At 40.6% G+C, this 23,632-nt stretch overlaps 3 protein-coding genes and 1 long non-coding RNA gene across 6 annotated transcripts in view; 2 read left to right on the top strand and 2 right to left on the bottom strand.

Annotated features, from left to right (window-relative positions):
- Positions 1-682: 682 nt before the first annotated feature.
- On the bottom strand, positions 683-11,040 carry slc28a1 (solute carrier family 28 member 1). The gene is made up of 18 exons (XM_008311002.2): positions 10,509-11,040; positions 8,279-8,352; positions 8,081-8,148; positions 7,728-7,819; positions 6,852-7,041; positions 6,633-6,774; positions 6,282-6,395; positions 5,456-5,530; positions 5,134-5,214; positions 4,939-5,019; positions 4,705-4,830; positions 3,524-3,654; positions 3,245-3,413; positions 2,836-3,033; positions 2,669-2,750; positions 2,198-2,296; positions 2,003-2,108; positions 683-1,356 (listed from the first exon to the last, which is right to left on the bottom strand). The coding sequence occupies exons 1-18, from the start codon at positions 11,038-11,040 to the stop codon at positions 1,236-1,238; spliced, it is 2,481 nt and encodes an 826-aa protein (XP_008309224.1). The 3' UTR covers positions 683-1,235.
- Positions 7,881-19,156, top strand: znf592 (zinc finger protein 592). Of its 3 annotated transcripts, none has more exons than XM_025056153.1 (9): positions 7,881-7,901; positions 13,739-15,945; positions 16,037-16,215; positions 16,747-16,923; positions 17,320-17,479; positions 17,620-17,880; positions 18,117-18,229; positions 18,337-18,478; positions 18,565-19,156. In XM_025056153.1, the coding sequence occupies exons 2-9, from the start codon at positions 13,759-13,761 to the stop codon at positions 19,066-19,068; spliced, it is 3,723 nt and encodes a 1,240-aa protein (XP_024911921.1). In that variant the 5' UTR covers positions 7,881-7,901; positions 13,739-13,758; the 3' UTR covers positions 19,069-19,156. The 3 variants fall into 3 exon arrangements, 2 of the variants coding, with proteins under 2 accessions (XP_024911921.1, XP_008309222.1); XR_003049862.1 differs by lacking the exon at positions 7,881-7,901 and adding an exon at positions 11,808-12,314 and having other exon boundaries at positions 18,117-18,225; positions 18,565-18,706; XM_008311000.3 differs by lacking the exon at positions 7,881-7,901 and adding an exon at positions 11,815-12,314.
- A 501-nt stretch (positions 19,157-19,657) lies between these two features.
- Positions 19,658-20,764, bottom strand: LOC112487101 (uncharacterized). The gene is made up of 2 exons (XR_003049866.1): positions 20,231-20,764; positions 19,658-20,181 (listed from the first exon to the last, which is right to left on the bottom strand). It is a non-coding gene; the product is annotated as an uncharacterized LOC112487101 (long non-coding RNA).
- A 2,644-nt stretch (positions 20,765-23,408) lies between these two features.
- The window catches only part of kti12 (KTI12 chromatin associated homolog), a 1,882-nt gene continuing 1,658 nt past the window's right edge, over positions 23,409-23,632 (top strand). Inside the window, exon 1 of the mRNA XM_025056019.1 lies at positions 23,409-23,601. Coding sequence (XP_024911787.1) covers positions 23,455-23,601 — 147 coding nt within the window. The 5' untranslated portion in view covers positions 23,409-23,454. The remainder of the gene's footprint in view (positions 23,602-23,632) is intronic.

Genomic DNA, 23,632 nt, shown 5'->3' with positions numbered 1-23,632 from the left:
AGAAACAATTTAGTTCACGAACAAAATCAGATGACAGCGCCACCAACTGGCAAATTAGCAATTTACCGGTTACCATCCAGGGCTGGTTCGTGCAGAATTACCATCGTGAGCTACACGTGTCACAGAGAAGGGCTACAAACAGACTTCAGCCAGTGAACCGCTTTTACTTTAGCGACAGCCTCAACACAGGCCTGATGGGAAACAGAACATATGGCGAGAATGTTGACACCTGACTTCCTGGGTCATGGTCCACCCATCCAGGCCTGTGTGTGTGGACTTTTGTGACATCCAGATCATTGCAAACATGAAACTTTAGGACGAAAAATTTCGGCCCCAGTTTTTGACTAACTGTTTTAGTCCCTCATACAAACGCTGTTGGGCTTGACTGCATGAAGGCCTTATGAAAAAAAAAATATTGTTAGAGGAATTGCACTGAAGTGTTGCATTTCCCATTCATTAAATGTGTACATATTCAGTGGTAAAGGACTAAATAACATGGGTGGGGGGAAAAAACCAAACAAACATTAAACGCCTGATGGTCTGTGTGAATGAGTGAATGATTGAATAAATGTGCCGTGTCAGCTGATGTTTTTTTTTTTAACAAATAAAAGTCATTTGTGTCAAAGAGTGATTGACATTTTATTATACATTTCATGGTTTAAAATTTTCTTTATCTAAAAGGTTTTTTTTCTCACATGATTTCAAGTCATAGTTTAATGACAATAAACTCAAATATATATCAGCAAAAAATTTTAATATGCTGCAAAATGTATAATACATTTTTTTTCGTTAACAAAGGAATATTAGGAAATAAATTAAACGTACACGTAAATGAAAAAAGAAAAAGAAGCTACAGAAAGATGGCTCTGTCCTAGGTCAATGTTCATTTTCTACCACATGGAGGCCACAGAATGACTACGATTCCCTTAATACATGCTGAGTTTTTACTGTGCCAAAATTATTTGTTTTATTAAAAATATGTACATTCATCAAACCCAGGTGTGTCAAAAAACAAAATACTTTCATTAATGCTCCATCTTTACTAAAACTCCTTGTCAGAGGTACAGTAATATCAGTACACATTATTCCGATACAGATTACAGTATCGTCAGGTTTTTACATTTTTTTACATTAGCAGAGAGATACACGTGTGAAAACAATAAAATATACATCTGTGAACTGTAGAAAAATAAACGCTGGTTTACAGTTGGGTGACGCTGTTTTCTTCTTCTCTTTTAGACGCAGAGAGCTCCATTAGAAACGCCACAACACTGACAACAGTTAGAAAAGTACACGCTGACGTTGGCTACTGTGTTCCACATGCCCACAAAAGACACAGTCCCATTGTTCACCGTGCTGAAGAAGAAGAATACAGTTGTAGGTGAGAGCAGATCGTACTGTGTTAAAGCAACACTGTAACTGTGGTGGAACTCTCCAGAAGTCAACTTTGGCTACAAGAATATTGTGTTGATAACTGTGTCATTCACAAGGTGTTGGAAAAAAAACGGATAAAACTGCTTCTTACGCTATGCTACTAGAATGTTCTCTCATTGGTTAGTGTGTGACTTTCTATCTTGTGGCTAATTGCTGCTAATGCTAATAAGAAAGTGGTAATGCTATTTATTGGTGTCAGTGTCATTCATGGGCAAATTTTGGAGTGTGCTGTCATGCTAATGCTGCTATGCTTTTATATTTTTTTCTTCTTTTTTTTTTACTTCTGGGTCTAATCTCCTCGAAACAATGGAGTAGGAGCAACACACCCTCCAGTTGGACTGATTTATGGAGAGATTTACTGACCGTCAACCATGTGATTTTGGTGAGTTTGTCCAAAAACTTTTTTAGTTGCACTAACATGTTCACTATTTGTTTCAATGCCCATGATATGCCTCAAACAATTAGAGATTTAAAAAAAATGTATTTCCAAACTACCACAGCAGTGATAGATCGATATATGATAGTATTGATTTACATGTTAGTGATGGACTTCTGTAATCATTCCTACCTTTTAAAGAGTTCTTGACAACACTTTTGAACGACTACATCTGTGCCGTTGAAATCGGAGACACTGAATAACCCCACACAGTCCATGGGAGGAACAAAGAGGATCCCTGGAAAAAACAAAGTCCAACCGTACTGCAGCATGTTCTTCTGGTGAAAATGTGCTATAATTTAAAAACTAAAATGTAAAAGCTCTCACCTGCAATGCAAGCATTGATGAGGGACACGGTTGTTCCAACGATCATGGCCCTGAACACTAGCGAGGAGATGTCACTCCGTCTTGTTGGGCATATAGCGGCTTAAATGAAGAAGAAAACAAAAAACATGCTGTGAGTCATTGGGATGTGATCAAAACGCCGACAGGAGCAACAATGTCAGAGTAAGATCAAACATCTACATAATCTAAGTCTTAGTAAAGTTCAACAATAATAAGACCGCAAATAAAAATAAAAATTACAACGAAGCCCACTTAAGTAGGACTGTAAAGTAAACACATTTATAAAAGCCATGCTAATTGTTAAATTGTAACAAACTAAATAAAATAAAATAAGAAAAATATTTAGCAGCAGTAGATTATAGCTTAGGAAATAAATATAACGTTGGACCAAAAATGCTTCTGACACCAAAACAAAGTATGGACAACAATGTGATGGAATGACAAAACACCTACACAGGCCTCCGATCACGATACCCAGTGAGCTGAAGTTAGCAAATCCACACAGAGCGTATGTGGAGATGATTTCCGCCCGAATCTGTGGCAGGGAGAAGACGTAGCTTAGAACTTTGGTGGAACATTTTGTTGACGTGGATGAAAAACAACTTTCAAACATCACTCACAGATATCCACTTTGTTTGGCCTTCGATGACTTTATCCAGTCCTTCGATTCTGTTGTTCTTCAACTCAGACAGTTTCTCGTACGCCACAAACTCATTGATGAAGAGTTTGACACCGAGGAGTTCAGCCACAACGAAACTGTCCTCATACGGGACTCCCATCATGAAGGCCACAGGCATGAACACATAGGAGCAAATTAGCTGAGACACAAAACACAAACAGAACACGTGTCCCTTAGTTTTCTGATTTCTGATGCACGCACTCCAGCCAGCAGGTGGCAACATTTAAAAGTAACGGTCATGAGAGAAGACGGTAAGAAACCCCTGGATAGAGAAGCCAAAGAAGAAGCAGCAGGAAGAAGAATACGTTATAAGTCAAGTATCACGACTACTGCGTATTTGAAGGCAGTACCTGAAATGTGATCGAAGGATACCCCACCATTCCTCCGAGCCAACTCAGAGCTTCATTTATAAAAGCCAGGATGGCGAGGAAGGCAATCAGGTTGGCCGCAATGTTGGCAACCAGGCCTATGGAGGCAGAAGCTCCGGAGGAAGCAGCTTCCAGAATGTTCTTCTCATCTCTGTGTGTGGTTAAAAAAAGAACAGGACTTTTAACTCACAAACACTGATCTGGAACATGTGGAGTATTAGTGACGGGACTGAGGAGAATGGAACGGTTGAGTGAACGCACCCCACTGCTATCTTGATATCCTCGTCTGCCTTGAATTGACTCTCCTCAGTCTCTGGATAAGACAGTTTGGAGATGGCCAGTGCACAAGGGGCGGCCATGACGGAGGCTGATATCAACGAGGCGGGGTCAATCTGTCGATAGAGTCATGTTTGCATGATTAGTCGGGACGTGTTGTGAATATATATATTGTTTTTATTGTCTCCCCTGTATCGTGATACATATCGCATCGCCAAATTCTTGCCGATACGCACTCCTACTACCTGGACTACAATTACAATCCAAAAACACAAGGTTTGAAAAGACTGTCGCAGACAATTTGATTCACTGCAAATGCCAAACACATTAGTTCATTTTTTTATATATATAAACTTCAGATATCATACTGTTTCCAGTCATTACTGGAGCATGGATTGGAATTAGTGATACATAGCAAGTCATTCATGACAGGTCAGTATGATCTTGTTTTGTAGAGTAGGAGGTCGACACCTCATCTGGGAATGTCATGACCGAGCTTTGAAAAATGTCCAGGTTTTTTTTTTTTTTTACAGAAGTGGGAGAAGAGTCAGTTACGCAGTTTATATTGACTTTACGTATTTACAGGACAATTGCCTTCAGCTGTAATAAAAAGGTTATAATTTTACCTATAAAACAGTGTTAGGTAACGGGAGGAGTAGACCAGCAGAGGCAGAAACTATCTTTTTATGTTGCCATATAAAGTATAGTGAGTTGTTTTGCAAACAGCTGGGCAGAAAGCCGTTTATATTAGTGAGTTGTTTTGCAAACAGCTGGGCCTCTGTAGCAAATACAGAAAGCCGTTTATACATAAAACATTAGAGAAGTGCAAATATTTGTTGTTATGTTTTGTTGTTCAACGATGGCTAGCTGTAACCTTTAAAAGTAAGCATTAAAAAAAAAATCAAAACTTTTACAAAAGGTCCACCAAGTAAGCCATAAAATAGCAAGAATTCAGACAAAAATGTAGATGATCGTTTAGCGTCAATCCACATAGCATTAATAGCTAACTTCAAAAAAAAAAGAAAGAAAATACTAAACCTGCGCCTGTCAATCTATTCATGTCCTCGAAAATTTATCACAGGGAGTTAACAGGCTGTTTAAAAGTTAAGTTCCTACAATGTTGTCAGTAAATATGCATGTTTCAGCATTAACGGTTTTCATCTTACTCCAAACAGAATGAACGTCCCCATGACGGATCCTGCGATGGTAGCAAACCCACCGACCATAACGGCGTGGATCTCCGATTTGGTCATGTCCTTCAAATAAGGACGGATCAGCAGCGGCGCTTCCGTCTAATATACACACAAGAAAATGATATGTTGCGTAGGTAAACACTGTTGTTAAAATGTAAAAAAAAATGTTTACGCAAAACACAGGACGAGAATCCGCGTCCATCGTACCTGCCCCACGAAGATATTTCCTGCTACACTCAAGGTCTCAGTGGGAGAGGTTCCCATCGTTATCTGCATCAGCCAGGAAATCTGCGTGGACAAACACATGGGCACCGTATATCACCGGTAAGTAAAACATATATCTGTGTATGACGTCAGAGTATGTGTAAAATACACACATGATGTCAACGTTGTTGGTCCTACCTTCAGAATGAGCCACTGCATGATCCCCAGGAAGTAAAGGATGGACATCACGCTGCTGAAGAAGACCACAATGGGCAGCGCCTGAAGGTAAGTCAAAGGTGTCACGCTCACTCTGACTCGTTACAGCGGAGATTCAAGATACGAGTTTAATCCGCAAAGCGCCACAGTGTGTTTCGAGGAAAATCTTACAGAAGTTTGCTTACTCGTACCTTAGAAAACTCGTATTTCGAGGAGCTCGTATCTTGAAGCCCCCGACTGACCCCGTACTTTAATGTCGCATAAGCTTGAGTGTAAATGAGATGTTTGTGTCTCCTCTTCTTACTGTAAATGCGAAAATCCCATCGATGAGGTCACCAAAAACAAACGAGGACCCTGCCTTGGTGTATTCCAGGAAGATCTGAGAAGAAACGACACTTTTAGAATTCCACAAAATCAATCTTTCAATTCTTTGCGTAGGGTCAGAGTCAAATGATATTTTGGAAGTAACTGTGGCCGATCAGGATCTGGGCCGGGGCCACTAGGGGGCTTCACATTTGGAAACTTCTGGTTTTAGATAAAGGTAGAAACACATTCTGCTGATTCCACCACTTGTAAAAAGTAAGGACACGAGTTAATAGCCAATGTATCTGGCCCTAAAGATAAGAGACACCTGAGTGGCTGTTTAATAAACAACTCCATCAGTTGGTAGATAATGAGGGACGGACGGTTAACAGGTACACAAACCTGGGGGTTTGAGATCAGAGAACAAGATTAAAAAAAAATCTTTACAACGTGTACACTTTATATTTCTGTACCACAAAACTCTTTTCACTCTGACTTTAGTGGCCTGTGTCTGGTATTTCAACATTTTAGACCACAACGTCAACCACAGCCGACACACTTCTGGCACTATTTTAGGATGGGACACTATTTATTTTTTAATTTTGGCCCCTTTTGGCATCTTGTTTTGCCCCTGTCTTCATGTTTTAGAAGGTATTGATGAAGTTAGTGTTGTATAAATTACTAACTTTCTTTAAAATACTGACTAATGTCAAATGTCAATTTAGGGTTTTATTGCTATTTTCCCCCATTTGTTTCTGCATAGGTATGATTAAAAATGATATGTTTTACTACATATACATAAATACATAAACGTCATCTGTCGTTACCTTCACTTGATTTCCGAGCCAATCAAAAGCTGCGAGTCCAGGTTGTGTTCTGATAACAAAGATGCCCATGCAAAACTGGATCCCCACACCCCACAGGACAGGCCTCCATGACACCTAAAACCAAATCAAGGGTCAGTCAGTGTATTAGGAAGTCCTCGTTGACGCTTGTGATATTCCAAGGAAGCACTTATGCTAAACCTTAAGATAATAAAGGGCCAAGGTCAGGTCGATATCACAGCTCTGAGATAAGTTAACGGTAAAAACACCTACGTAGGCTGTCAGCACCGCAACTGCAGGTACAGCCATCCAGCTGAGTCATTGAATGTTAAGAAAAAAAAAAAAAAAACTCACCTGTGATCTGTGTGATGAGAAAAGGAACACCAGAAAAATGAACAAGCACACGCCCCCGAACGATATCAGCTGCTCCAGACGTTGGCTGGTGTCCAGGACGAGCCACACCAGCAGCAGCACCAGAGCCGCCAACATGAACACCCTGGGAAACGACAGCAAACACATCCTCAGTCCGAACCCTGTTCCTCTGCAGGAAAGGTCTGAAAGGCGTTCACCCACCATTTGATCCATCTCAGGTTGGAGTTGAAGCATCTGACCGCAGGGCTGAAGAACTCACTAATGCTGTCGCCCTTGTATTTCTTTAAGAGCTCGTAGGATTTAAAGACCACGGCCAAAGTGGTGAGGACCACGAGGGCGATGGCTCGCTGGAAGTTCAACACACAGGCGGCTATGAAGTACGCCACATAACCTGCAGAGAAAGAAAAATTCAATTTCAATCAGGAGTAAAATGGGGTGTCCAGTTTTTGATACATTTATTTTTAAATTAAAAGTGCAATTTTCTTCGGTATTAGAAGTAAAAAAAAAACCAACAAGCTGCACAAGTCTGCAAAAAAAGTTGTTCATCTGCCAACCAAAAACCTCAGAACTGCTAAAGCTAAAATGATAAAATGTCTTATCTGTTTAAAAATAGGGAAAAAAATCCCTAGCTTCAGTCAAAAACATAAAAGTTAATCAGTAGTTCTAAAGAATGCTGAAGAATGTCAGTCAAAATGGCTGAAACAAAAAGATAAGGAAGAAATAAAGATACTTTAAATATACAGTTAGAGTTTGAAAACATCTAACTGGATTGAGTGGCAGACAAAAAGGTCTAAGGTCGCTCAAATAAATTAATATTCAACCGACTTAACTAAAAATCAATTCTCACTTAAAGCCAGAATTAAAACACAGGAATCAAAGCTACAGACCAAACTGTTTCATTGAACCTGTTCAAAATGGACCACATTAAACCCGTGCCACAAGTGATCCCCCAAACCACACTTTGGACACACCTGTCTAAAGAACAGCACCAGGTTCTGCTGCAGAATGTTCTGTGTACTGGATTAACCTTTGACTAACTCAGTTTTCTCTGTGGTTTTGTTTTTTTTCTGACATCACCTGCTCCAAGAACTCCCAGCAGGATGTACTTGAAGGTCTGGGCATGAGTCTTGATGTAATCCTCTGTGGCGTTGATCGGCTTCGAAACGTGGCTAAAGTGGAGAGGAGATGTCAAGTGAGGTCCATCTCTGAGGGGACAGTACGTTCTCCTTCTGTCCTAACTCTGTCTAAATAGTAAGTGTGTGTCTTTAATACGTATTTGCACTAGCGTTTCATTAGCGTGCAGTTGCAAAATACAACAAAGAAGTTCCAGGTAAGATCAAATTACATCATACAGTGGGTTTTAGACTTTCGTAAATACCTAGAGCTACTGTTTCCTGTATTGTTCTGTTTAATAAGTCAAAGGGACACACCTCAGGTACGAGCCAAGTCCCTTCTTTCTTTTTTCTTGGAAGCTGTTGGAGTCAGTAACGTTGTCCTCCTATGGTAAAAGTTTTTTTTTTTTTTTAAATATTTGTGGTTTTAGTTTTATTTTTAATATTTTTTTTTTTTTAAATATTTGTGTTTTTAGTTTTATTTTTTTATTTTTTATCAAAGCACCAGATACATACCTCTATCTCAAAGGCCTGGTTGTCTATGCCGTTTCTCTTGGACTGGTTTACATAATGCGGTAAAAGGAGTTCAGCTGTCAAAACAAAATATATATATATATATGACATATATTACATTACATTGCAATACATTTAGCAGGTGCTTTTATCCAAAGCGACATACAATTTGAGTCAGTCAGTCGACAATCAAGCTACAGTAAAAATACAAAAATACATAAATAATAATAAATAATAAAAAAGTACAGCTATAGTCATAGTAGGTCATAGAGTAAGACGAGTTGTGTGTTATATATATTATATATATATATATATATATATATATATATATATATATAAACATACAAGATACTTTTTTCAAGTTTCAAGTAAAAGTAGCTTCAAGCTTCGGCCGACCAGCTCAATGTCAAACAGGTAGAAAGTTCTGTGTCTCTGTGTACACTCAGAGATAAAAAAAAAAAAAAAAAACCCTAAAATAAGTCTACACGGTCCCTGAGGGTTTCCATGTTCCAGAATTTAAAACTGCTAAAAAAAACCCCCAAAGTGTTGAATTGAAGCAGAGAAAAGCAGCCAGATTGAATCTCTTACTCATTGTGCGTCCTCCTTCCAGTTCCAGTTGTCAAGTGCTGCGGTTGTAAACCACGCTGTGGTGGAGGAAATATACTCTGCCCTCTTTGAAACATCGTATCACTAATTAACAGAAGTGGTGCGTAAGGCTTTCATCTGCAGCAGGAAGTGCACGGCTGTGTCACGGCAACACTGAAAGAATTTGATTGGCCTTAAGAAAGCAGCCTCTGAGTGAACGTGACGGCGGTCAGCTCCGTCATTTCGCCACATCATGAAAAACAGGCGACCGTTCTCACAGGCTGAAGGCAAACGTATGTATGACATCACACCAGTCTGATAAGTAGATAATGCTAATAATGATCAAAGAGGCTTACTGCAGAATGGTTTTATCTAATCTTACTCATATGACATGATTCCATTCAATATACAAGGTTGTCATTTTTTTTCCCAGTAAACAATAACAGCAAAATGGCTGCACGGTGGAGGAGTGGTTTGAGCTCTTACTTTACACGCTCTTACTGTCTCTGCAGTTTACGTGCTGTCTCCCGCAGGTAAATAATCAAGAACGAAATGAACTACTAATGGTAGTTGTAGGTGTTCCTGTATTGCAAAAGAGGAATTTCAAGAATGTTCAACAAAAAGAACCATGTGAGGCATAAAACAATCATCAAGTTCCTCTATGAACCCTATCGCAATTTACCTAAAAAAACATTTGGTCTTGTTTTAAGAATAATTTTCTGGCAAAGGAAAGTCCCTTCGAGCCAATACAGGACTTGTTTATTTAGCTAATATATTTGGCATGTCTTTAGTCTTACTATTTTGTTACTTAGTAACTAAAACTTGTAATAATGTCACACAGTGAAAACACCTGCCCAGCTCAGTTAGCCTTGAGATCAAGTCCTGTTCTTTATCTGCTGCGTCCAACAAAATGCTTTGAGGTCAAACTTACGCCGATGATACAGTTGCAGCCACTTGTTACAATTTTGACACACGGCAAAAATGTTATCTTTTCTACACAAACACACACACACTCAAACCCAAGGTGCCTCCAAAACAACTCTGCAACGACTCTGTCCCTCATAACAGCCCCGTGGAAGTGATCAAATGTGAATTGATCGGTACTAGAAAACAGACTCATCATTAAGACTGGACACATAAAAAAAACACTGGTACAATATGGACATGTCAGTCAACAAAGTAGAGTCTGAATTGAGTCCTCAGTCCGAGACTTGAATGTTACGGTATTTCTTAAAGTTATCTTTTAGCTGCTTTAACAAACCGATGATCTGACGATCTAATGATTGGACCACTAAGGTAAAGGGTTTTCAAAATGTGGAACGTGTGTCTCCTCCGCAGTGGTCTGGTGGTTAAGGGGCCAACTAGCTAACGTGTAAGTAACGGGATGAAGTATCGCACTGATCATCAAAGAGTTTGGATATTCAAGGTATGGTGTTTTAGGTCAACTTTTTGTGATTGTTTTTGTAGAAAAATGACAAATTTAAATGTCTATTTTTTGTTTTTTTGGGTAAATGCACACAACATGTGACTGTGAAACCCCCAACCCCGGGACCGTAGTGTAGACTGACAAAGAACTCACTGACGGTCAGTGATCGGAGGTGGGAGGTGTGGCAGCACTGAGGTTCTAACCAGATGAGTTAGCACATACCTTTTAGATGTTTGCCTGACAGTTGAGGTTGTGACAAAGGAGGGAACTCTCCACATTGTGTCGTTTTAATCCCTGCAGCGCCCCCTTGAGACAGCGGTGTCCTGCGCTGTAGAACAGTGTGGGTCTCGGAGGACTCCAGGGGCAAGGATGTCGAGGAATGAAGCGGTGGCTTATCACTTCTCTGTACTTCAACCTCTGGTGAGGTCAGACAGGTTACACGAGCTTCAGGTTTTGCCACAAGGTAGACGTGTTGTCTGTTTGTCTGTCTTGGAAAATCTTCAAAGTCACTTGTGGAGTTTCTTTCTTGCCTGTTGGGTTTTCCATGTTGGGCTTGCCATTTTTCCTCAGCCACACTAAAATCCTGCTTCTCCTCCTCTGGTGATTCCACGTTTGAGGGAGCTTTGGTCTGCCTCTGTCCTGCAGCTCGGGGAGGATGTTCAGTCTTGTCGTTGGCCAGGCGTGCAGGAGAGTGGGTGTCTTTTACAGGCTCCAGGTCAAGAAGCTCTTGGATCTTCAGCGCGTTTGAGTTCATGGTTGTGTTGTGTTGGTGATGGTCAAGATTCAACAAGAAACATCAAAGCTTCAGGTTTTATGTTGTCCGTAGATTCTTGTTAAAATAATATGATTGAAGACTTTAAGTTGTGGATACAGACTTACGATCAGTTCTATCTTTTTTCCATTACCTTTGTCTTTTGCCCTCACTTTTTATACGATTATACGGTTTGTAAGAAGAGTCACTCACCTCCAAGACTGGAATGGATTGTACAGTGGCTGGACAGTTGCCCATAAATGCCCCACAAATACCAAATACCGGTTCTTTACAGTACATCACTAAACTGGCAAATATTCCATCAGTTCAAATCCTTTAATCCTTTTATATTAACTTCCTTTCTGTGTGATAAGGGAAACCTCCGACGCAAGAAGTCCTGGCTTTGAGAATTGGGAACAAACAGTAAAACAGTAACTTATTTCTCAAGAATAGCAAACAGTTGAGCAAATGCCTTTAAGGTGACATTACAGAGTCAAACACAAAGAGTTAGAATGGTCCTTATTGTATTTTGTTGGCCATTATGGGAATGTCTCATTGATTTTTATGTTTTTGGAACTGCCTTAAGAAAGTCTATCAGACATACTCAATAAAAAAAGTAAAATGATAACATTATTGTGAGTATTAGGTTTTAGGTGTGTGGCTAATTATAGGATTTTTTTCCCCCTCAGTAACCTATCTGGGGCACATATGTTTCAACATTTGACTTTTGCCTTTTGGACTTTGGTGGTTTTAAAATGATGCATCACCTCTGCACTTCTGTAATCAAATACAGCCATGACGTCTTCATTGCGTGTTCACAGCTGAACCACACGTCAAGATCTCATTCTCCTTTTTAAGTGAACATAAAGAACTATTTCAATAATTGAAAGCTGACACTTTGATTTTAATATTATCATTGGTAGATTGTTTTATTAAATAGTTGCATATTTACTTTTTTTTCTAGCTGCCAATGACAAGTAAGTTACCCCGACATCATGAAGGTGACAGTAGTAATACCAACGAATACATAATTTTAAAACACGGTGTGGTTTGTCAAGTGGACAAGTTTAAGTCCTAACCGAACGCCTACGTCGCCTGTAAGACAGTGCGGTGGGCCTATTTTGTTGCACAACGGAAACGGAAGTAAGCGCTGTTAGCTTGTAGCTTAGCTATGAAATTCTGCAGCAGCCTAACGTAGCTGGAGAGCTGTCGGCGCCTATAGCTATCTGCTTTTCAGGCTAAGTTACCTGAGCTGCTAAACTCAAGCGGTTCAAATGGTAGGAAATCACGTACAATTATATATTTTTATAGTGTTGGAATAGCACGTATACGTGTAATATTGCCCCGCTGATGTGTTGCTGTCGCTAGTTTGCTAACAAGCTAACTTCTCTAATAAAGCTACATGCTAACTACGCTAACATCAAAACAACTCTCGTCTAGTCTGGCCATTTTAAGAAGTGTGTTGATGACACATTCGTGGTATCACCAGCCACAGCTGTGTTTACAATTGCTGTCTTAGTATTTGAAAATACGTGTCTGTCACAGCTACTTTCTGGATATAACAACATTGCTGTACGAGTAGCCTTAAGGCTAGTCAGCTAACGAAGGGATTCCCAGCGAATGATAAACATTGGCACACATACCCATGCACGTTTCAATCACTTGGATGTATTTACGAAACGGTTAGCGTTTTCATGTTCATATTCGATATTTTTATTTCTCATTTGCTGTATACAACTGGACTGGAGCTACTTTGCATAAATACATTTTGTTACGTGTCCTTATGTTGCTCATGGTAAGAGTCAGTCCACCCCCTGCTTCTTTAGCACAACTGTCAAGCTCTTTCAGTTTTGACAAACAGTTATTGAATCCACTCTACAGACAAACTGTGGGGTTTGAGCAGTTCAATCTTGATGTTGGTTTCCTGAAGATAATTCTTATCTTCTAGCAGTTGTGCAGCTAACTGGAGTTTGGATTAAGAATTTCTGAAACTTTTGTTTATCTTTTGCTCTTGCAAAAATTGTTGCTCTAAGGCTGCAGTTGTGTCATTTGGGGGGTTTTTTTCTTTCGTTATGCAACAACAACCAACATCCCATTGTATCCACATCCCAAATATCCACTCTGTGTGTCACTGTAGTCTACTTTGACTTGGCTTTGTCACTGCTGCCCAGCAGATGTGAAGTTTGTCTATGTTTCATCAACATCAATGACTAATCATGTACTGGATTTTAGTGACTATCTATTTGACTCATGAATTCAGGAAAATTAAAAATACGTGACACTAAATCAGGGCTTATAGGACTTTATATTTTAGAATTCTGATTTTTCTTTTCAGGCTAAGATTCTTCCCTAAAGAATGACTCAAAAATGAAAGAAAGTCAAGAATTCTAGTCTACTTTCAAAATTTTAATAATGGATTAAACTGCTTTCTTTGCTATTTTTCTTTTCAGGCTAAGATTCTTCCCCAAAAAATGCCTCAAAAATAAACAAAAGTCAAGGAGTCTAGTCTACTTTCAAAATTTTAACAATGGATTAAACTGCTTTCTTTTACTCAAGGACTTAGTATTTCTCTCCCTTATTTGTTATATACAGGTTTAGGTTTTGTCTTTTAAAATCGTCAATCTCCCTTATTTGTTATATACAGGTTTAGGCTTTGTCTTTTAAATTAAACCTAACATTAAATTTCTATGTGTTGTTGTAGGTTTGTGAAACTGTGCAGCCATGGGTGACATGAAAACCCCAGATTTTGATGATCTGCTGGCTGCATTTGACATCCCCGATGCCACAGGCTTGGATGCTAAAGAGCCTATCCAGGGGAGTCATGAGGAGAGTCAGCTGAAGCACGCAGGAATGTGTCTGGATGATGGCTTACTGAGCAACCAAACAGTCTCAGCTTCTGATTTACCTGCCGTGAGTGTTATTGTGAAAAACACAAGTCGCCAGGGGTCGCTAGAGGACTTTGGTGACAGGCTTCACACTGGCTCAGCGTTGCAGAATGGATTCAGGGGACAGGAAACCTCTCATGAACCTGAGCTTGATGATCCTGGCTTCTCCAAATCATTTGCTTCTGCGTTGAATGGTGAAGATTCTAGAGAGTTCTTCTGCAAAACACCAGTTCAGCACAAAACTGACGGAACAGCAATATTTTCCCAGACGCATTCCCATTTTAGTCCCATCTCAAGTCCGGAGTCTGAAGACACTCGCTGCAGTAGAGAAGACATGCTTCCCAAACAAGAGAGACCCTGTTTCCCCGAAGCTCCAGTTTTGGCTGAGCCGTCAGTACCAGATGACACCCAGAAGTTGGACTTCAGTATGTTTGAGTGTCCAAAGGATTCAGATCTCCCCAAGAAAACTCAGAGCAGCCGAACAGGAAGTAGACAAAGTAATGAGCCCACTGACGGTAGCAAACTGGATTTTACACCTGAAGTGAAAAGTGCACGAACCCCACCGAACTGCAACCAGAACTTTGTGTCTAACTGCAATTCAGGAGCCACAATTGATGTTCCCACCTCTTATCCATACATCAAACCCCAGACGTCTAAACTATCCTCTTGCCTTGAGGCTTTAGCGGCTTTAAATCCTAGAAAAGATCCCAGTGAGCAGACAAATCTCAGAGACTCAGTAGCACTTCATAATGATTCCACCAAAGCTAGCCCCAAGGTCCCCATATCCCCAATAAGTCCCAGAAGTCCACTGGAAGCTGTGAAACGTTTAATGAAACCTTCAGATAGTCCTATAAGTATTTGCAGTGACAGCAGCGGCATAGTGTCTCCAGCGGTGGCACCTGGGTCACCGCCCGCCATACCGAGGGTCAGAATTAAAACCATCAAAACCACATCTGGTCAGATCAAGCGCACAGTCACCAGTGTCTTACCTGACTCGGAAACAGACGAAGTTCACTCGACCTACGAATCGTCTCCTGCTCAGAGTATGATCAGCGAAGATTCCTACTGTAACATGTCTCCTCATCAAAGTGCAGCTGCTGATGTCGAAGTCCACAGCAGGGGCACACCCAGAAGTGCAGGTTCACCAAATCTTCTGCACAAGAAATTACTAACAAACCCCAGGAGGTCAGTTCCTCTGCAGGCCACAGCAGTCGTACATCATACCAAAAGATCACGTCAACAGCACGGGCAGAAACCAAAGAGAGCGTCCGCCGCAACAGGCGCTTCCCCAAGCACAAGCTTCCTCCCCAAAGCGGTGCACTTAGCAAGTTTGAACCTGGTTCCTCATAGCGTTGCCGCGTCAGTGGCTGCACGCTCCACTTCTCATCAACAGAGCCAGCACACACTGGCCTCCACAGTGTACAGCACTGTCCCACTGGTGCACCAGGTCAAAACGGCAAACACTTACCCCCGATCATCCATGCCCAACTCCATAGCAGGAACCCTGAACCGACTATTGAACAACACTAACCCTGTGCCTACGTACGTGCCCAACCTGAACCCACCTGCGGAGAGCGACATCAGCCTTCCACCTCGTGGGTACTGCTGCCTTGAGTGTGGCGACTCCTTCGGGTTGGAGAGGAGTCTGGCGTACCACTACAGCAGGAGGAGCGTTCACATCGAAGCGGGATGTACACACTGTGCGAAGACGATAGTGTTTTACAACAAGTGTGCTTTATTGGCACATGCCAGGGAGCACAAAAGTAACGGCAAGGTGATGCAGTGCACGCAGCTTCACTTGAAACCCATCGCCGAGGAACAGATGTTTGTTCCCCTGAGCTCCGAACCTCTGAATGTAGACTCTCAGCCATTACTGTCAACTAAAAACCAAGCCGTCCTGCCCCTGTACCCGGACAACGTCGCCCGGCACAGAATCAGGTGCTTAGAGTGCAACAAGCAGTTACCTGACCACAGTGCTCTGGCCGGCCATTACCAGAGGTCGTCGGAGGACGTGGACGGACTTGTGAGTAGACGGTACATTGGAACGTAAAAAAAAATTTGCTTTCATCTTGTGTTTTCCAACGACTGACACTTTTTCGGCTTCTGTCTCACAGATTTGTAAGGTGTGTTCAATGTTGCTACCAAACAAGTGCAGCTTCAGAGCTCACCAACGCCTACATGCACACAAGTCGCCGTACTGTTGTCCTGAGTGTGGCGGCCTGAGCCGCTCGGCTGACATCCAGAAGCACGTCAAGGAAAACTGTTTGCACTACGCACGCAAGTCTTGGTACAAGTAAGTTTACAAGTTTGGATAAACCTCCAGGAACCTTTGTTTTAATGTTTTTTAAATGTTTATACTGAGTGCATCAGGGGTTGAAAAGCTAGATTTGTCTGGTATAAATAAAAAATAATTCTGTTTAGTTTTGCCTAAAAAGTCGTACAAAGTTTTCTCATCACTGTTGAATTTAATAGCTGTAAAATGTACTGTAAGTTTTCACTTATCTGTGAATGAAGTATCAGTATCAGAAATACCTGTTTTCATCTCAGTGGGGAACTTGTTGGTGTTACTGATATTCCTGCAAGAGTTTTTCACAGAGAGCAAGAGAAATATACTTAAGTGTAAGAAATAGATAATATTTTTAAAATACAAAAAAAATTTGGAATGAGATATAACTGGATTAGAGTATGTGCAATGTCATGTGAAGTTAGTTGGTTTAATGACCAAGAGTATGTGCAATGTCATGTGAAGTTAGGATTAAACTTTATTATTCCGCAGAATATAATAATAATAATAATACAAATATTGCCATATTCTTGCCTGCAGATGTCTTCACTGTGATATGGTGTTCAAGACCTTCCAAGGACAAAAGAGTCACATTGAAGAGAAACACTGTGAAGTCTTCTACAAGTGCTCCATGTGCCCAGTTGCCTTAAAGACTCCTGAGAGCTGTGAGGTGCACATGAAGAACAAACACAGTGCAAGCAAAACAAGTAGCCCTCAGTGAGTATAGCCCTCATGACAAGAACATTATTTATTTTATTTTTTTTCCCTAACAGCTACGGATGTAACAATACACTCAACAGAATACAAAAAAAATAAACATCTCTACACGACAGTTCTTTTCTCACTGTAAAACACCTGAATGTCACATAAGGATCTGACATCTTGGTTTTATAGCAGGTCACAACCAACATTTTTAGCAAATACCGCCACCTGCTGTACAAGAGCTTGTAGTCCCATGGTATGACCATTGACTTTTTGAGATAATGCAGCTCGCTCCTTACGTCTTAATGCGTGATTAATTCTTTCAACTGATGCAAATTGTCTTACACCGTTGCATCCCGACTGACAGCTTCACGGGTCATTTCTTCATCTCTTCTTCTACTTATCCTGCAGGTTAATCTTTAAGTGTTCATGTGAGACCATATTCAAGAAGAAGCCGTTGCTGTTGCAGCATTTCCATCAAAACGCCCACAAGCGCGTCACCTGTGTATTCAAGTGTCCAGAATGTAACTCCGTCTTTCCACAAAAGCATCTTTTAATGCAGCACTTCAAGGTTTGATTGATTACATTTTTCTCAGATCTGTTTCTGTAATTCTCATGTAGACCAAAAAAAAGGATGCAGACCATGTTGACTCAATTGCATGGTCACGTTCATTATTATTATTTTGCGTTGTTCTTTTTTTTCTTTGCTAGTCCGTGCACATAGGAACCACAACACCGGAGACGAAGAGCGAGAGTCGACAATCTGACAACACCGACTGGTGCCAGGACAGACCCGTCCAACAGCAAAAGACTCAGATGTCTGTCAAACACACAGACGGTCCCCGAAAGAAGGTGGAGCGGGGGGACAGCAGAACCCGAGTGAAACCGAACGGTTGGACGTGTGGCGAGTGTCTCCAGTGGTTTCCAGAGAGAGATTCCTACATTTCACATGTGAAGAGCAAACACGGGAAGGTAAGGGTTCGTGGAGGAGATTAAATGAAACAATTTAAATTCCCTGCTTAATATTAATAACAAAAGAGCAAACACGGGAAGGTAAGGGTTCATGGAGGAGATTAAATGAAACCGTTTAAATTCCCTGCTCAATATTAATAAAAACAGTCATGAATCAAATACTGAAAAAAATGTCTTCGTCCCTTCGGCAAAAGAAAAAACATCTCCTTTTTTTCCGCTTGATTCAAAATCAACAGAAGGTGAAGAAGTATCCATGTCAACATTGTGAGCAATCTTTTAACTCTCCAATCAGTCTGAAGAGACACGTTCGCAGTGACCATCGAGGAAAAAAGAAAACCTTCACCTGTGGGTAAGATATATATATACAGTATATTTTTTAACATATACTAAAATGTGTTTCCCGTTTCCCTCAAGTCTTGAATGTTTCCACTCCTGCCCTTTTTTCTCCGACTCCAGGTATTGCACCGATACAAAGACAGTATTTACGACGAGTGTGAACTTGAAGAATCACATCAGTCTGATGCACGGAATCAAAAACCCTGACCTCAGCCAAATGCCCAGAACATTAACCCTGGAGTCCAAAAAAGTTTTGGCCAAGGTGTATATCAACTGTGTGTTTTCAATCAAATCTATTTCAGTGTGAGTGGCTACAGTGATGTGATGGTGTTTGTCCTCCATTTGCAGGGACGTTTATTAGACGGACTTCCAGACGGCACACAGAAGGAGAGGCAGGATCTGGGTGGGAGTCCGGGGGCTCCACCCGTGAAGCGTCTGAAAGCTCAGTTCCGCTGCTCCAAGTGTGGGTTTGTCACCGACGACAGCGCTCGGTTCCAGGAGCACATACCTCAGCATAAAACCGATGAGAACACTCCTCAGTGCCTTCACTGCGGACTGTGTTTCACGTCCGTGCTGTCGCTCAACAGGCATCTTTTTATCGTCCACAAAGTCAAAGGTCCTGGTGAGGAGGACGAGGAAGGGAGGAAAGTAGTGAAGGTCAGAAAAGTGCAGCGTGATAATCAGCCCGTAAAGTCAGCAGAGACCGAGGGGAGAGACCATTTGTCGACAGATCTCGCCGAGACGGCGCCCTCGCAGGGAGAACGGCCGGTGAGTGTGAACTGTGAAACCACCGTGGACTGCGGCATCAAAGTGAGCGCTCACTCTAACACACAAGCAGTGGCTTCACGGTAACAAAAGGCTGCGGCTCCTTACCGTCAGCATGGCTTTCTCATAAATCGTATATAAGTGTATGGATGGGTCAGAATCTGCTGCTCTGAATCTGATGGTAAAAACCCTTTACTTTTTTATTTTATTTTTTTTAATTGAAAGAAACATAAGGTCTTCAGGAACCAGAAGAAAAACAACCGTCACTTTTACAAAAAAAAAAAAAGCAATCTGCAAAGTTTACACAGGGTTTGGCGTGTAACAGCAAAATTTGATTTTTCTAGGGATGTCAGATATGAACTTTTTGCTGATATCGATCGATACCGATATAGGCCTGGTAATATTTATTTATCTGTATGAGCTCCTGGTAACAGCATTCTGCATACAATCCCCTGATTATTAAAAAAAAAGATTAATTACATGAACTGCACTGCTGCCATCTAGTGTCTTTCATGTTAATATACAGCCGTTTTCCCCCCAAAACTATTTTTAGGTCACACATCATTTGGCGTAACCCAGGTCTTGCGTTATCGGGTTTTTATTATTGAAAGAAAAAACGATAAAGATTCTTACAGATATTACACAATTATGCTAATATCGGCCGGCCGATATTATCGGACATCCCTAGATTTTTCCCTCCAGTCACTGACATGGCTGGAATGGAAATACATCCGTAGGTTTTGCGCTGGTTTTTGAAGTAACGCTATATAATGGAAATATGTGTGAAAATGAGGCTACTTCTCACTGGTCACTTTGCGACTTGCATCAGGTCACATGTTCTTGTGTTTTCCAGAATGATGCTCGCTGCTAGCATGTGTGCACTTGTTTGGACCCGGTGACCCCACAGTGAACTCTAGGGTTTAAAGTTAGAGCCCAGCGTTCTTTAGTGGTCTCACCTTGTGATGTCTTTGTTTTTTATGGTGCTTACACATTCAGGTGAAGCTGGTAGTGTTTACATGTGGTATCAGGAGCTAACATGAAAACACCAACCAGACCGGACTGCAGTGCTGAGTCGTTCGTTTTCCTCTAAAAGGGATCGTATTATCATCTAATCCAAAAAAAAACACTTTGTAGACTAAAGGTGTCAGGAAAATGTTCAATGGTGTTGTTGGACGGAGAAGTAGCCTCATTTGTCCACACCTGGATTGTTTCTTACACAACACGGAGAAGTAGCCTCATTTGTCCACACGTGGATCGATACCAACATCCATTTCTTATATACGGTTTTTGGGATTTCACATGAACACCCACAGCTGCTCGGTGGTTAGTTTCAACTTTTTTAGAAAAAGTATATTTACTTTTTTATTTCTTTTTCAATGTATTCAGAGATTATGCAGTACATCCAAGCAGTATTTTTGTTTTATATAAATGTGACAACAGATGAATAATCATATTTTAAATTTTAATTTAATTTTGCATGTCAGTAATATAATCATCCAGCCTTTTCAGGCTCACAGTACAGCCGGTGCACTCTTCATTACAGCTATAGCATTTATTTCTACCTTTTCTGTTTCTCTTACTTTCTGTCCGTCCTGACAGGAGACTCAGGAACTTTTGTTTTCTGATTTTAGTCACACATCGATGATTGCTTTCCTTCTGTCGTATTTATAACCAATGGTTCATTTAAACAGCATCTTAGTTAGAGTAAGTATTGAATACTGCAACACGCTGTTGCCTGAACAAGTTTCAGGTTTCATCATTTATGTTGACTTCTGTTGCCCTATTTTTTTTCCCCCAGCAGCAGCAGCCGGCACAGAGGTGCATTTATTAGTTGGCACTCATCACCACAAAAAAAAAATATGGTCGTGGTTTTCATTTATGGTATTTTTAAGTATTACTTCAGGCCAGTCGCAGGTGTTGTTCCAGTTGTGGTTTGGAAATTTGAATGTGGGTTTGAATGTGTTTTGGTTTTTTTTTTAACCCATGGTTTTGTTTGATATTTCTTTGAACTGTGTGGAGGTATGGGAACGATGCAGCAGGACTGAAAATACCTCAAAATGCCAGTAGAGTATTTTCCAGGCAGGGGACCGGTCATTGTAATGTCACATCAGGGTACGTGTTTTGTTTTTGTTTTTTTGGATAATCTGGAGTGTGTTGGTGAAAGTGAAGTGTGTCTGCACATCAGATGGAAATCTCATGTTAGAAACACAGACCTGGGAACACGGAGTCACTGTCGGTCGGTGGTTTTAGAAAAAAACTTAGAAAAGAAAGAAGTTAAAACTACGGCCGTTCCATCTCGTAGATCTTTCTTGGAAGTTTTGAAGCAGGCAACAGAGTTTTTAAGAGTTGAGGACGTTTCACCTCTTATTTAGGAGACTTGGTTGATGAAGGATGTACACTTGTCTTCTACAACTTTTAACTTCTTTTACTTCTACTGCTATTTTTGCCACTGCTACTAAAGACTGCGAAGAAACTTCGACATCTACTTCTTTTTCACCTTTTTTCTTTCCTACTTCTATTTCCATTACTTTTACTTATTGTACTTCCACTACTACTACTAACCTTTACTCCTTCTTCTACTTCTACCTCTTTGACTACTTCTGTTACTTCTTCAACTTTATCTACTTGTACTTCCTTTACTTCCACTTCTTCTAGTTCTACTTCTTCTGTTGAAGGGCCCAAATAGGATTTAGATTCAGTTAAAATTCCAGGAGAAGACACAAACCTACATCTATCAATGAATCCTCCCAAGTAAAGAAAATAGAAAATGTATCAGACATGAAGATACTATTATCTTCAGAAGAAGAATCCTCTGCATTAACACAAAAATCCATCTTCCAAATACTCGGTCAAACCCAGTTGCCTCCTTCTGAACCAGAATACCATGGTATTAGCAGACTTCTCCCAGGTCTTGATTTGTACAACGACCACCATTTGTTTTGTACATGACAGTTGCTACCTCCATGAATGGCAGTGATTGTTAAGGCTTCGCAAAGGTGCAGGCAAATCTCAGTGCAATGTATTAAAAAAAAAAGTTTATAAATGTACTATTCCACATGATGAAATTTTATAAATTATTTTTGAGGAATGATTGTTAGACTGTTTGGTCATATTGACTCAGCAGACAAGTGAACTTTTGTATGTCAGTGCAACAGGAGCTCTTTCTTTTTCTTTTTTTTTTAAATTTCTCTGTTGATCCACGCGCTGCTGCAGCCGTCTGTCTGCGGATCGACTTTTGTAACAGATTTGTACTTTTGATACCTTGTACAGAGAAGACGTGTATAGAGGAAAGTATAATGTGTACATACATATTAGCCACTGAACCCTAGATTCACAGCAATCTTTAAAGGAGGAGTCTGGCAGTTTATAACCAGCAGCGCTGTTGTTTACAAAGGTCTGTGTTGCCGGGCGGGAAAACCCCCCCCAGTGTTGATCATGTTAATTCACAATGACTGACTCAAACACAGTGTTTTATTTTATTTTTTAAGAAGTAGTTTGTGTTGCTTTATATTTGCAAATATATATATATATATTACAAATATATATTTGAGCGTACAAAGAGCCAGAAAGCGTGGTGTAACGATGAACTGGGCTCCAAAAGTACAACCTCGTCAAACTTGGACCAAATGTTGTTTTTCAGCAGACTTTGGACAACAGCGTTTGTGGTTTTAAAAACTGCCAGGTTTCTCCTTTAAATCATTAAATCTTTCTGGCATGCAGTGGCCCACGTGCCTTGCTGTTCTGTTTACATAAAGTACTTACCAATAAATCAGTGCATTTAATTACACACCTGACGTTGATGTTTCCTGAGGCCTTGTCAAACTGTGGTCTGTAACGGTGGGTTAAATGTTTTGGTTGAGGTTTGTAAAAAGAAAATGACAGGACTCCGCTTTTCGCACGCTGTCTTTTACCTCGTAGAGACGTTGTCAATTAGGCAACATTTGACAGGAGACACGGACTGAACTGTCAAAGGTAAGGCCAAGATGAAGACGATGGTTGAATGTATGACTTCTTTAATTTGTGGAATGACCTTTACCTGTTTGTTTTCTTCACTAAGGGCATTTCATGGGAAAGAAAAGTGCTGCAGAGACGGTTGTCTTCAAGTTCTCCGCCTAGAGGTCAGGATCTGCAGGAACAACTCAGTCCCATGTGGAAATTGCCCATCAAAATCAAGAGTGTGACTTGAATATTATTATTTAATTCAGGTAAATTACAAAAACATTTTAAAAAATAAGTACAATTATTTTACGTACTTCTACCACAGAAAAAGTATATCAATTTTGTTTGTTAGTATTTGTTTTTTTAGTATCATTTACATGGCCCACTCTTTACATCGCAAAACAATGCTATCCATACCTTTCACCAGTTGGTGGCGGTGCCGCTTAATGTTCCGTTTGCTAAACGAGCTAAAGAATAAGACTGAGCGGAAGTTGAAGTCTGTCTTTAAATCTATAGTGTAAATAATTGGCGACCATGCCCCTCATAGTGATGTGCGGTTTTCCCAGCAGCGGGAAAACTCGCCGGGCAGAAGAACTCAAGGTTTACTTTGAACAGACTTCAAAACTAAAAGTTCACATTGTGGGAGAAACGAGTTTAGCGGTGGACAAAAACAGTGTATATGCAGGTAAGCTAAGCTAAGCTAACTGTGGCT

This window comes from Cynoglossus semilaevis, chromosome 6 (assembly GCF_000523025.1).
Source record: "Cynoglossus semilaevis isolate Cse_v1.0 chromosome 6, Cse_v1.0, whole genome shotgun sequence".
Classification (NCBI taxonomy): Eukaryota; Metazoa; Chordata; class Actinopteri; order Pleuronectiformes; family Cynoglossidae; genus Cynoglossus; species Cynoglossus semilaevis.
The sequence above is the reverse complement of the archived record's forward strand: the minus strand, read 5'-3'. Positions and strand labels throughout refer to the sequence as shown.

Coding starts and splice junctions, on each gene's coding strand:
- slc28a1 (XM_008311002.2), bottom strand. CDS start 11,040: ATGAACTCAAACGCGCTGAAGATCCAAGAGCTTCTTGACCTGGAGCCT. Junction 6,396..6,632: donor TCTCATCACACAGATCACAG/GTGAGTTTTTTT, acceptor ATTTGGTTTTAG/GTGTCATGGAGGCCTGTCCT. Junction 4,831..4,938: donor GAAATATCTTCGTGGGGCAG/GTACGATGGACG, acceptor TGTGTATATTAG/ACGGAAGCGCCGCTGCTGAT.
- znf592 (XM_025056153.1), top strand. CDS start 13,759: ATGGGTGACATGAAAACCCCAGATTTTGATGATCTGCTGGCTGCATTT. Junction 18,230..18,336: donor AAGAAAACCTTCACCTGTGG/GTAAGATATATA, acceptor CTCCGACTCCAG/GTATTGCACCGATACAAAGA. Junction 18,479..18,564: donor CCAAAAAAGTTTTGGCCAAG/GTGTATATCAAC, acceptor CTCCATTTGCAG/GGACGTTTATTAGACGGACT.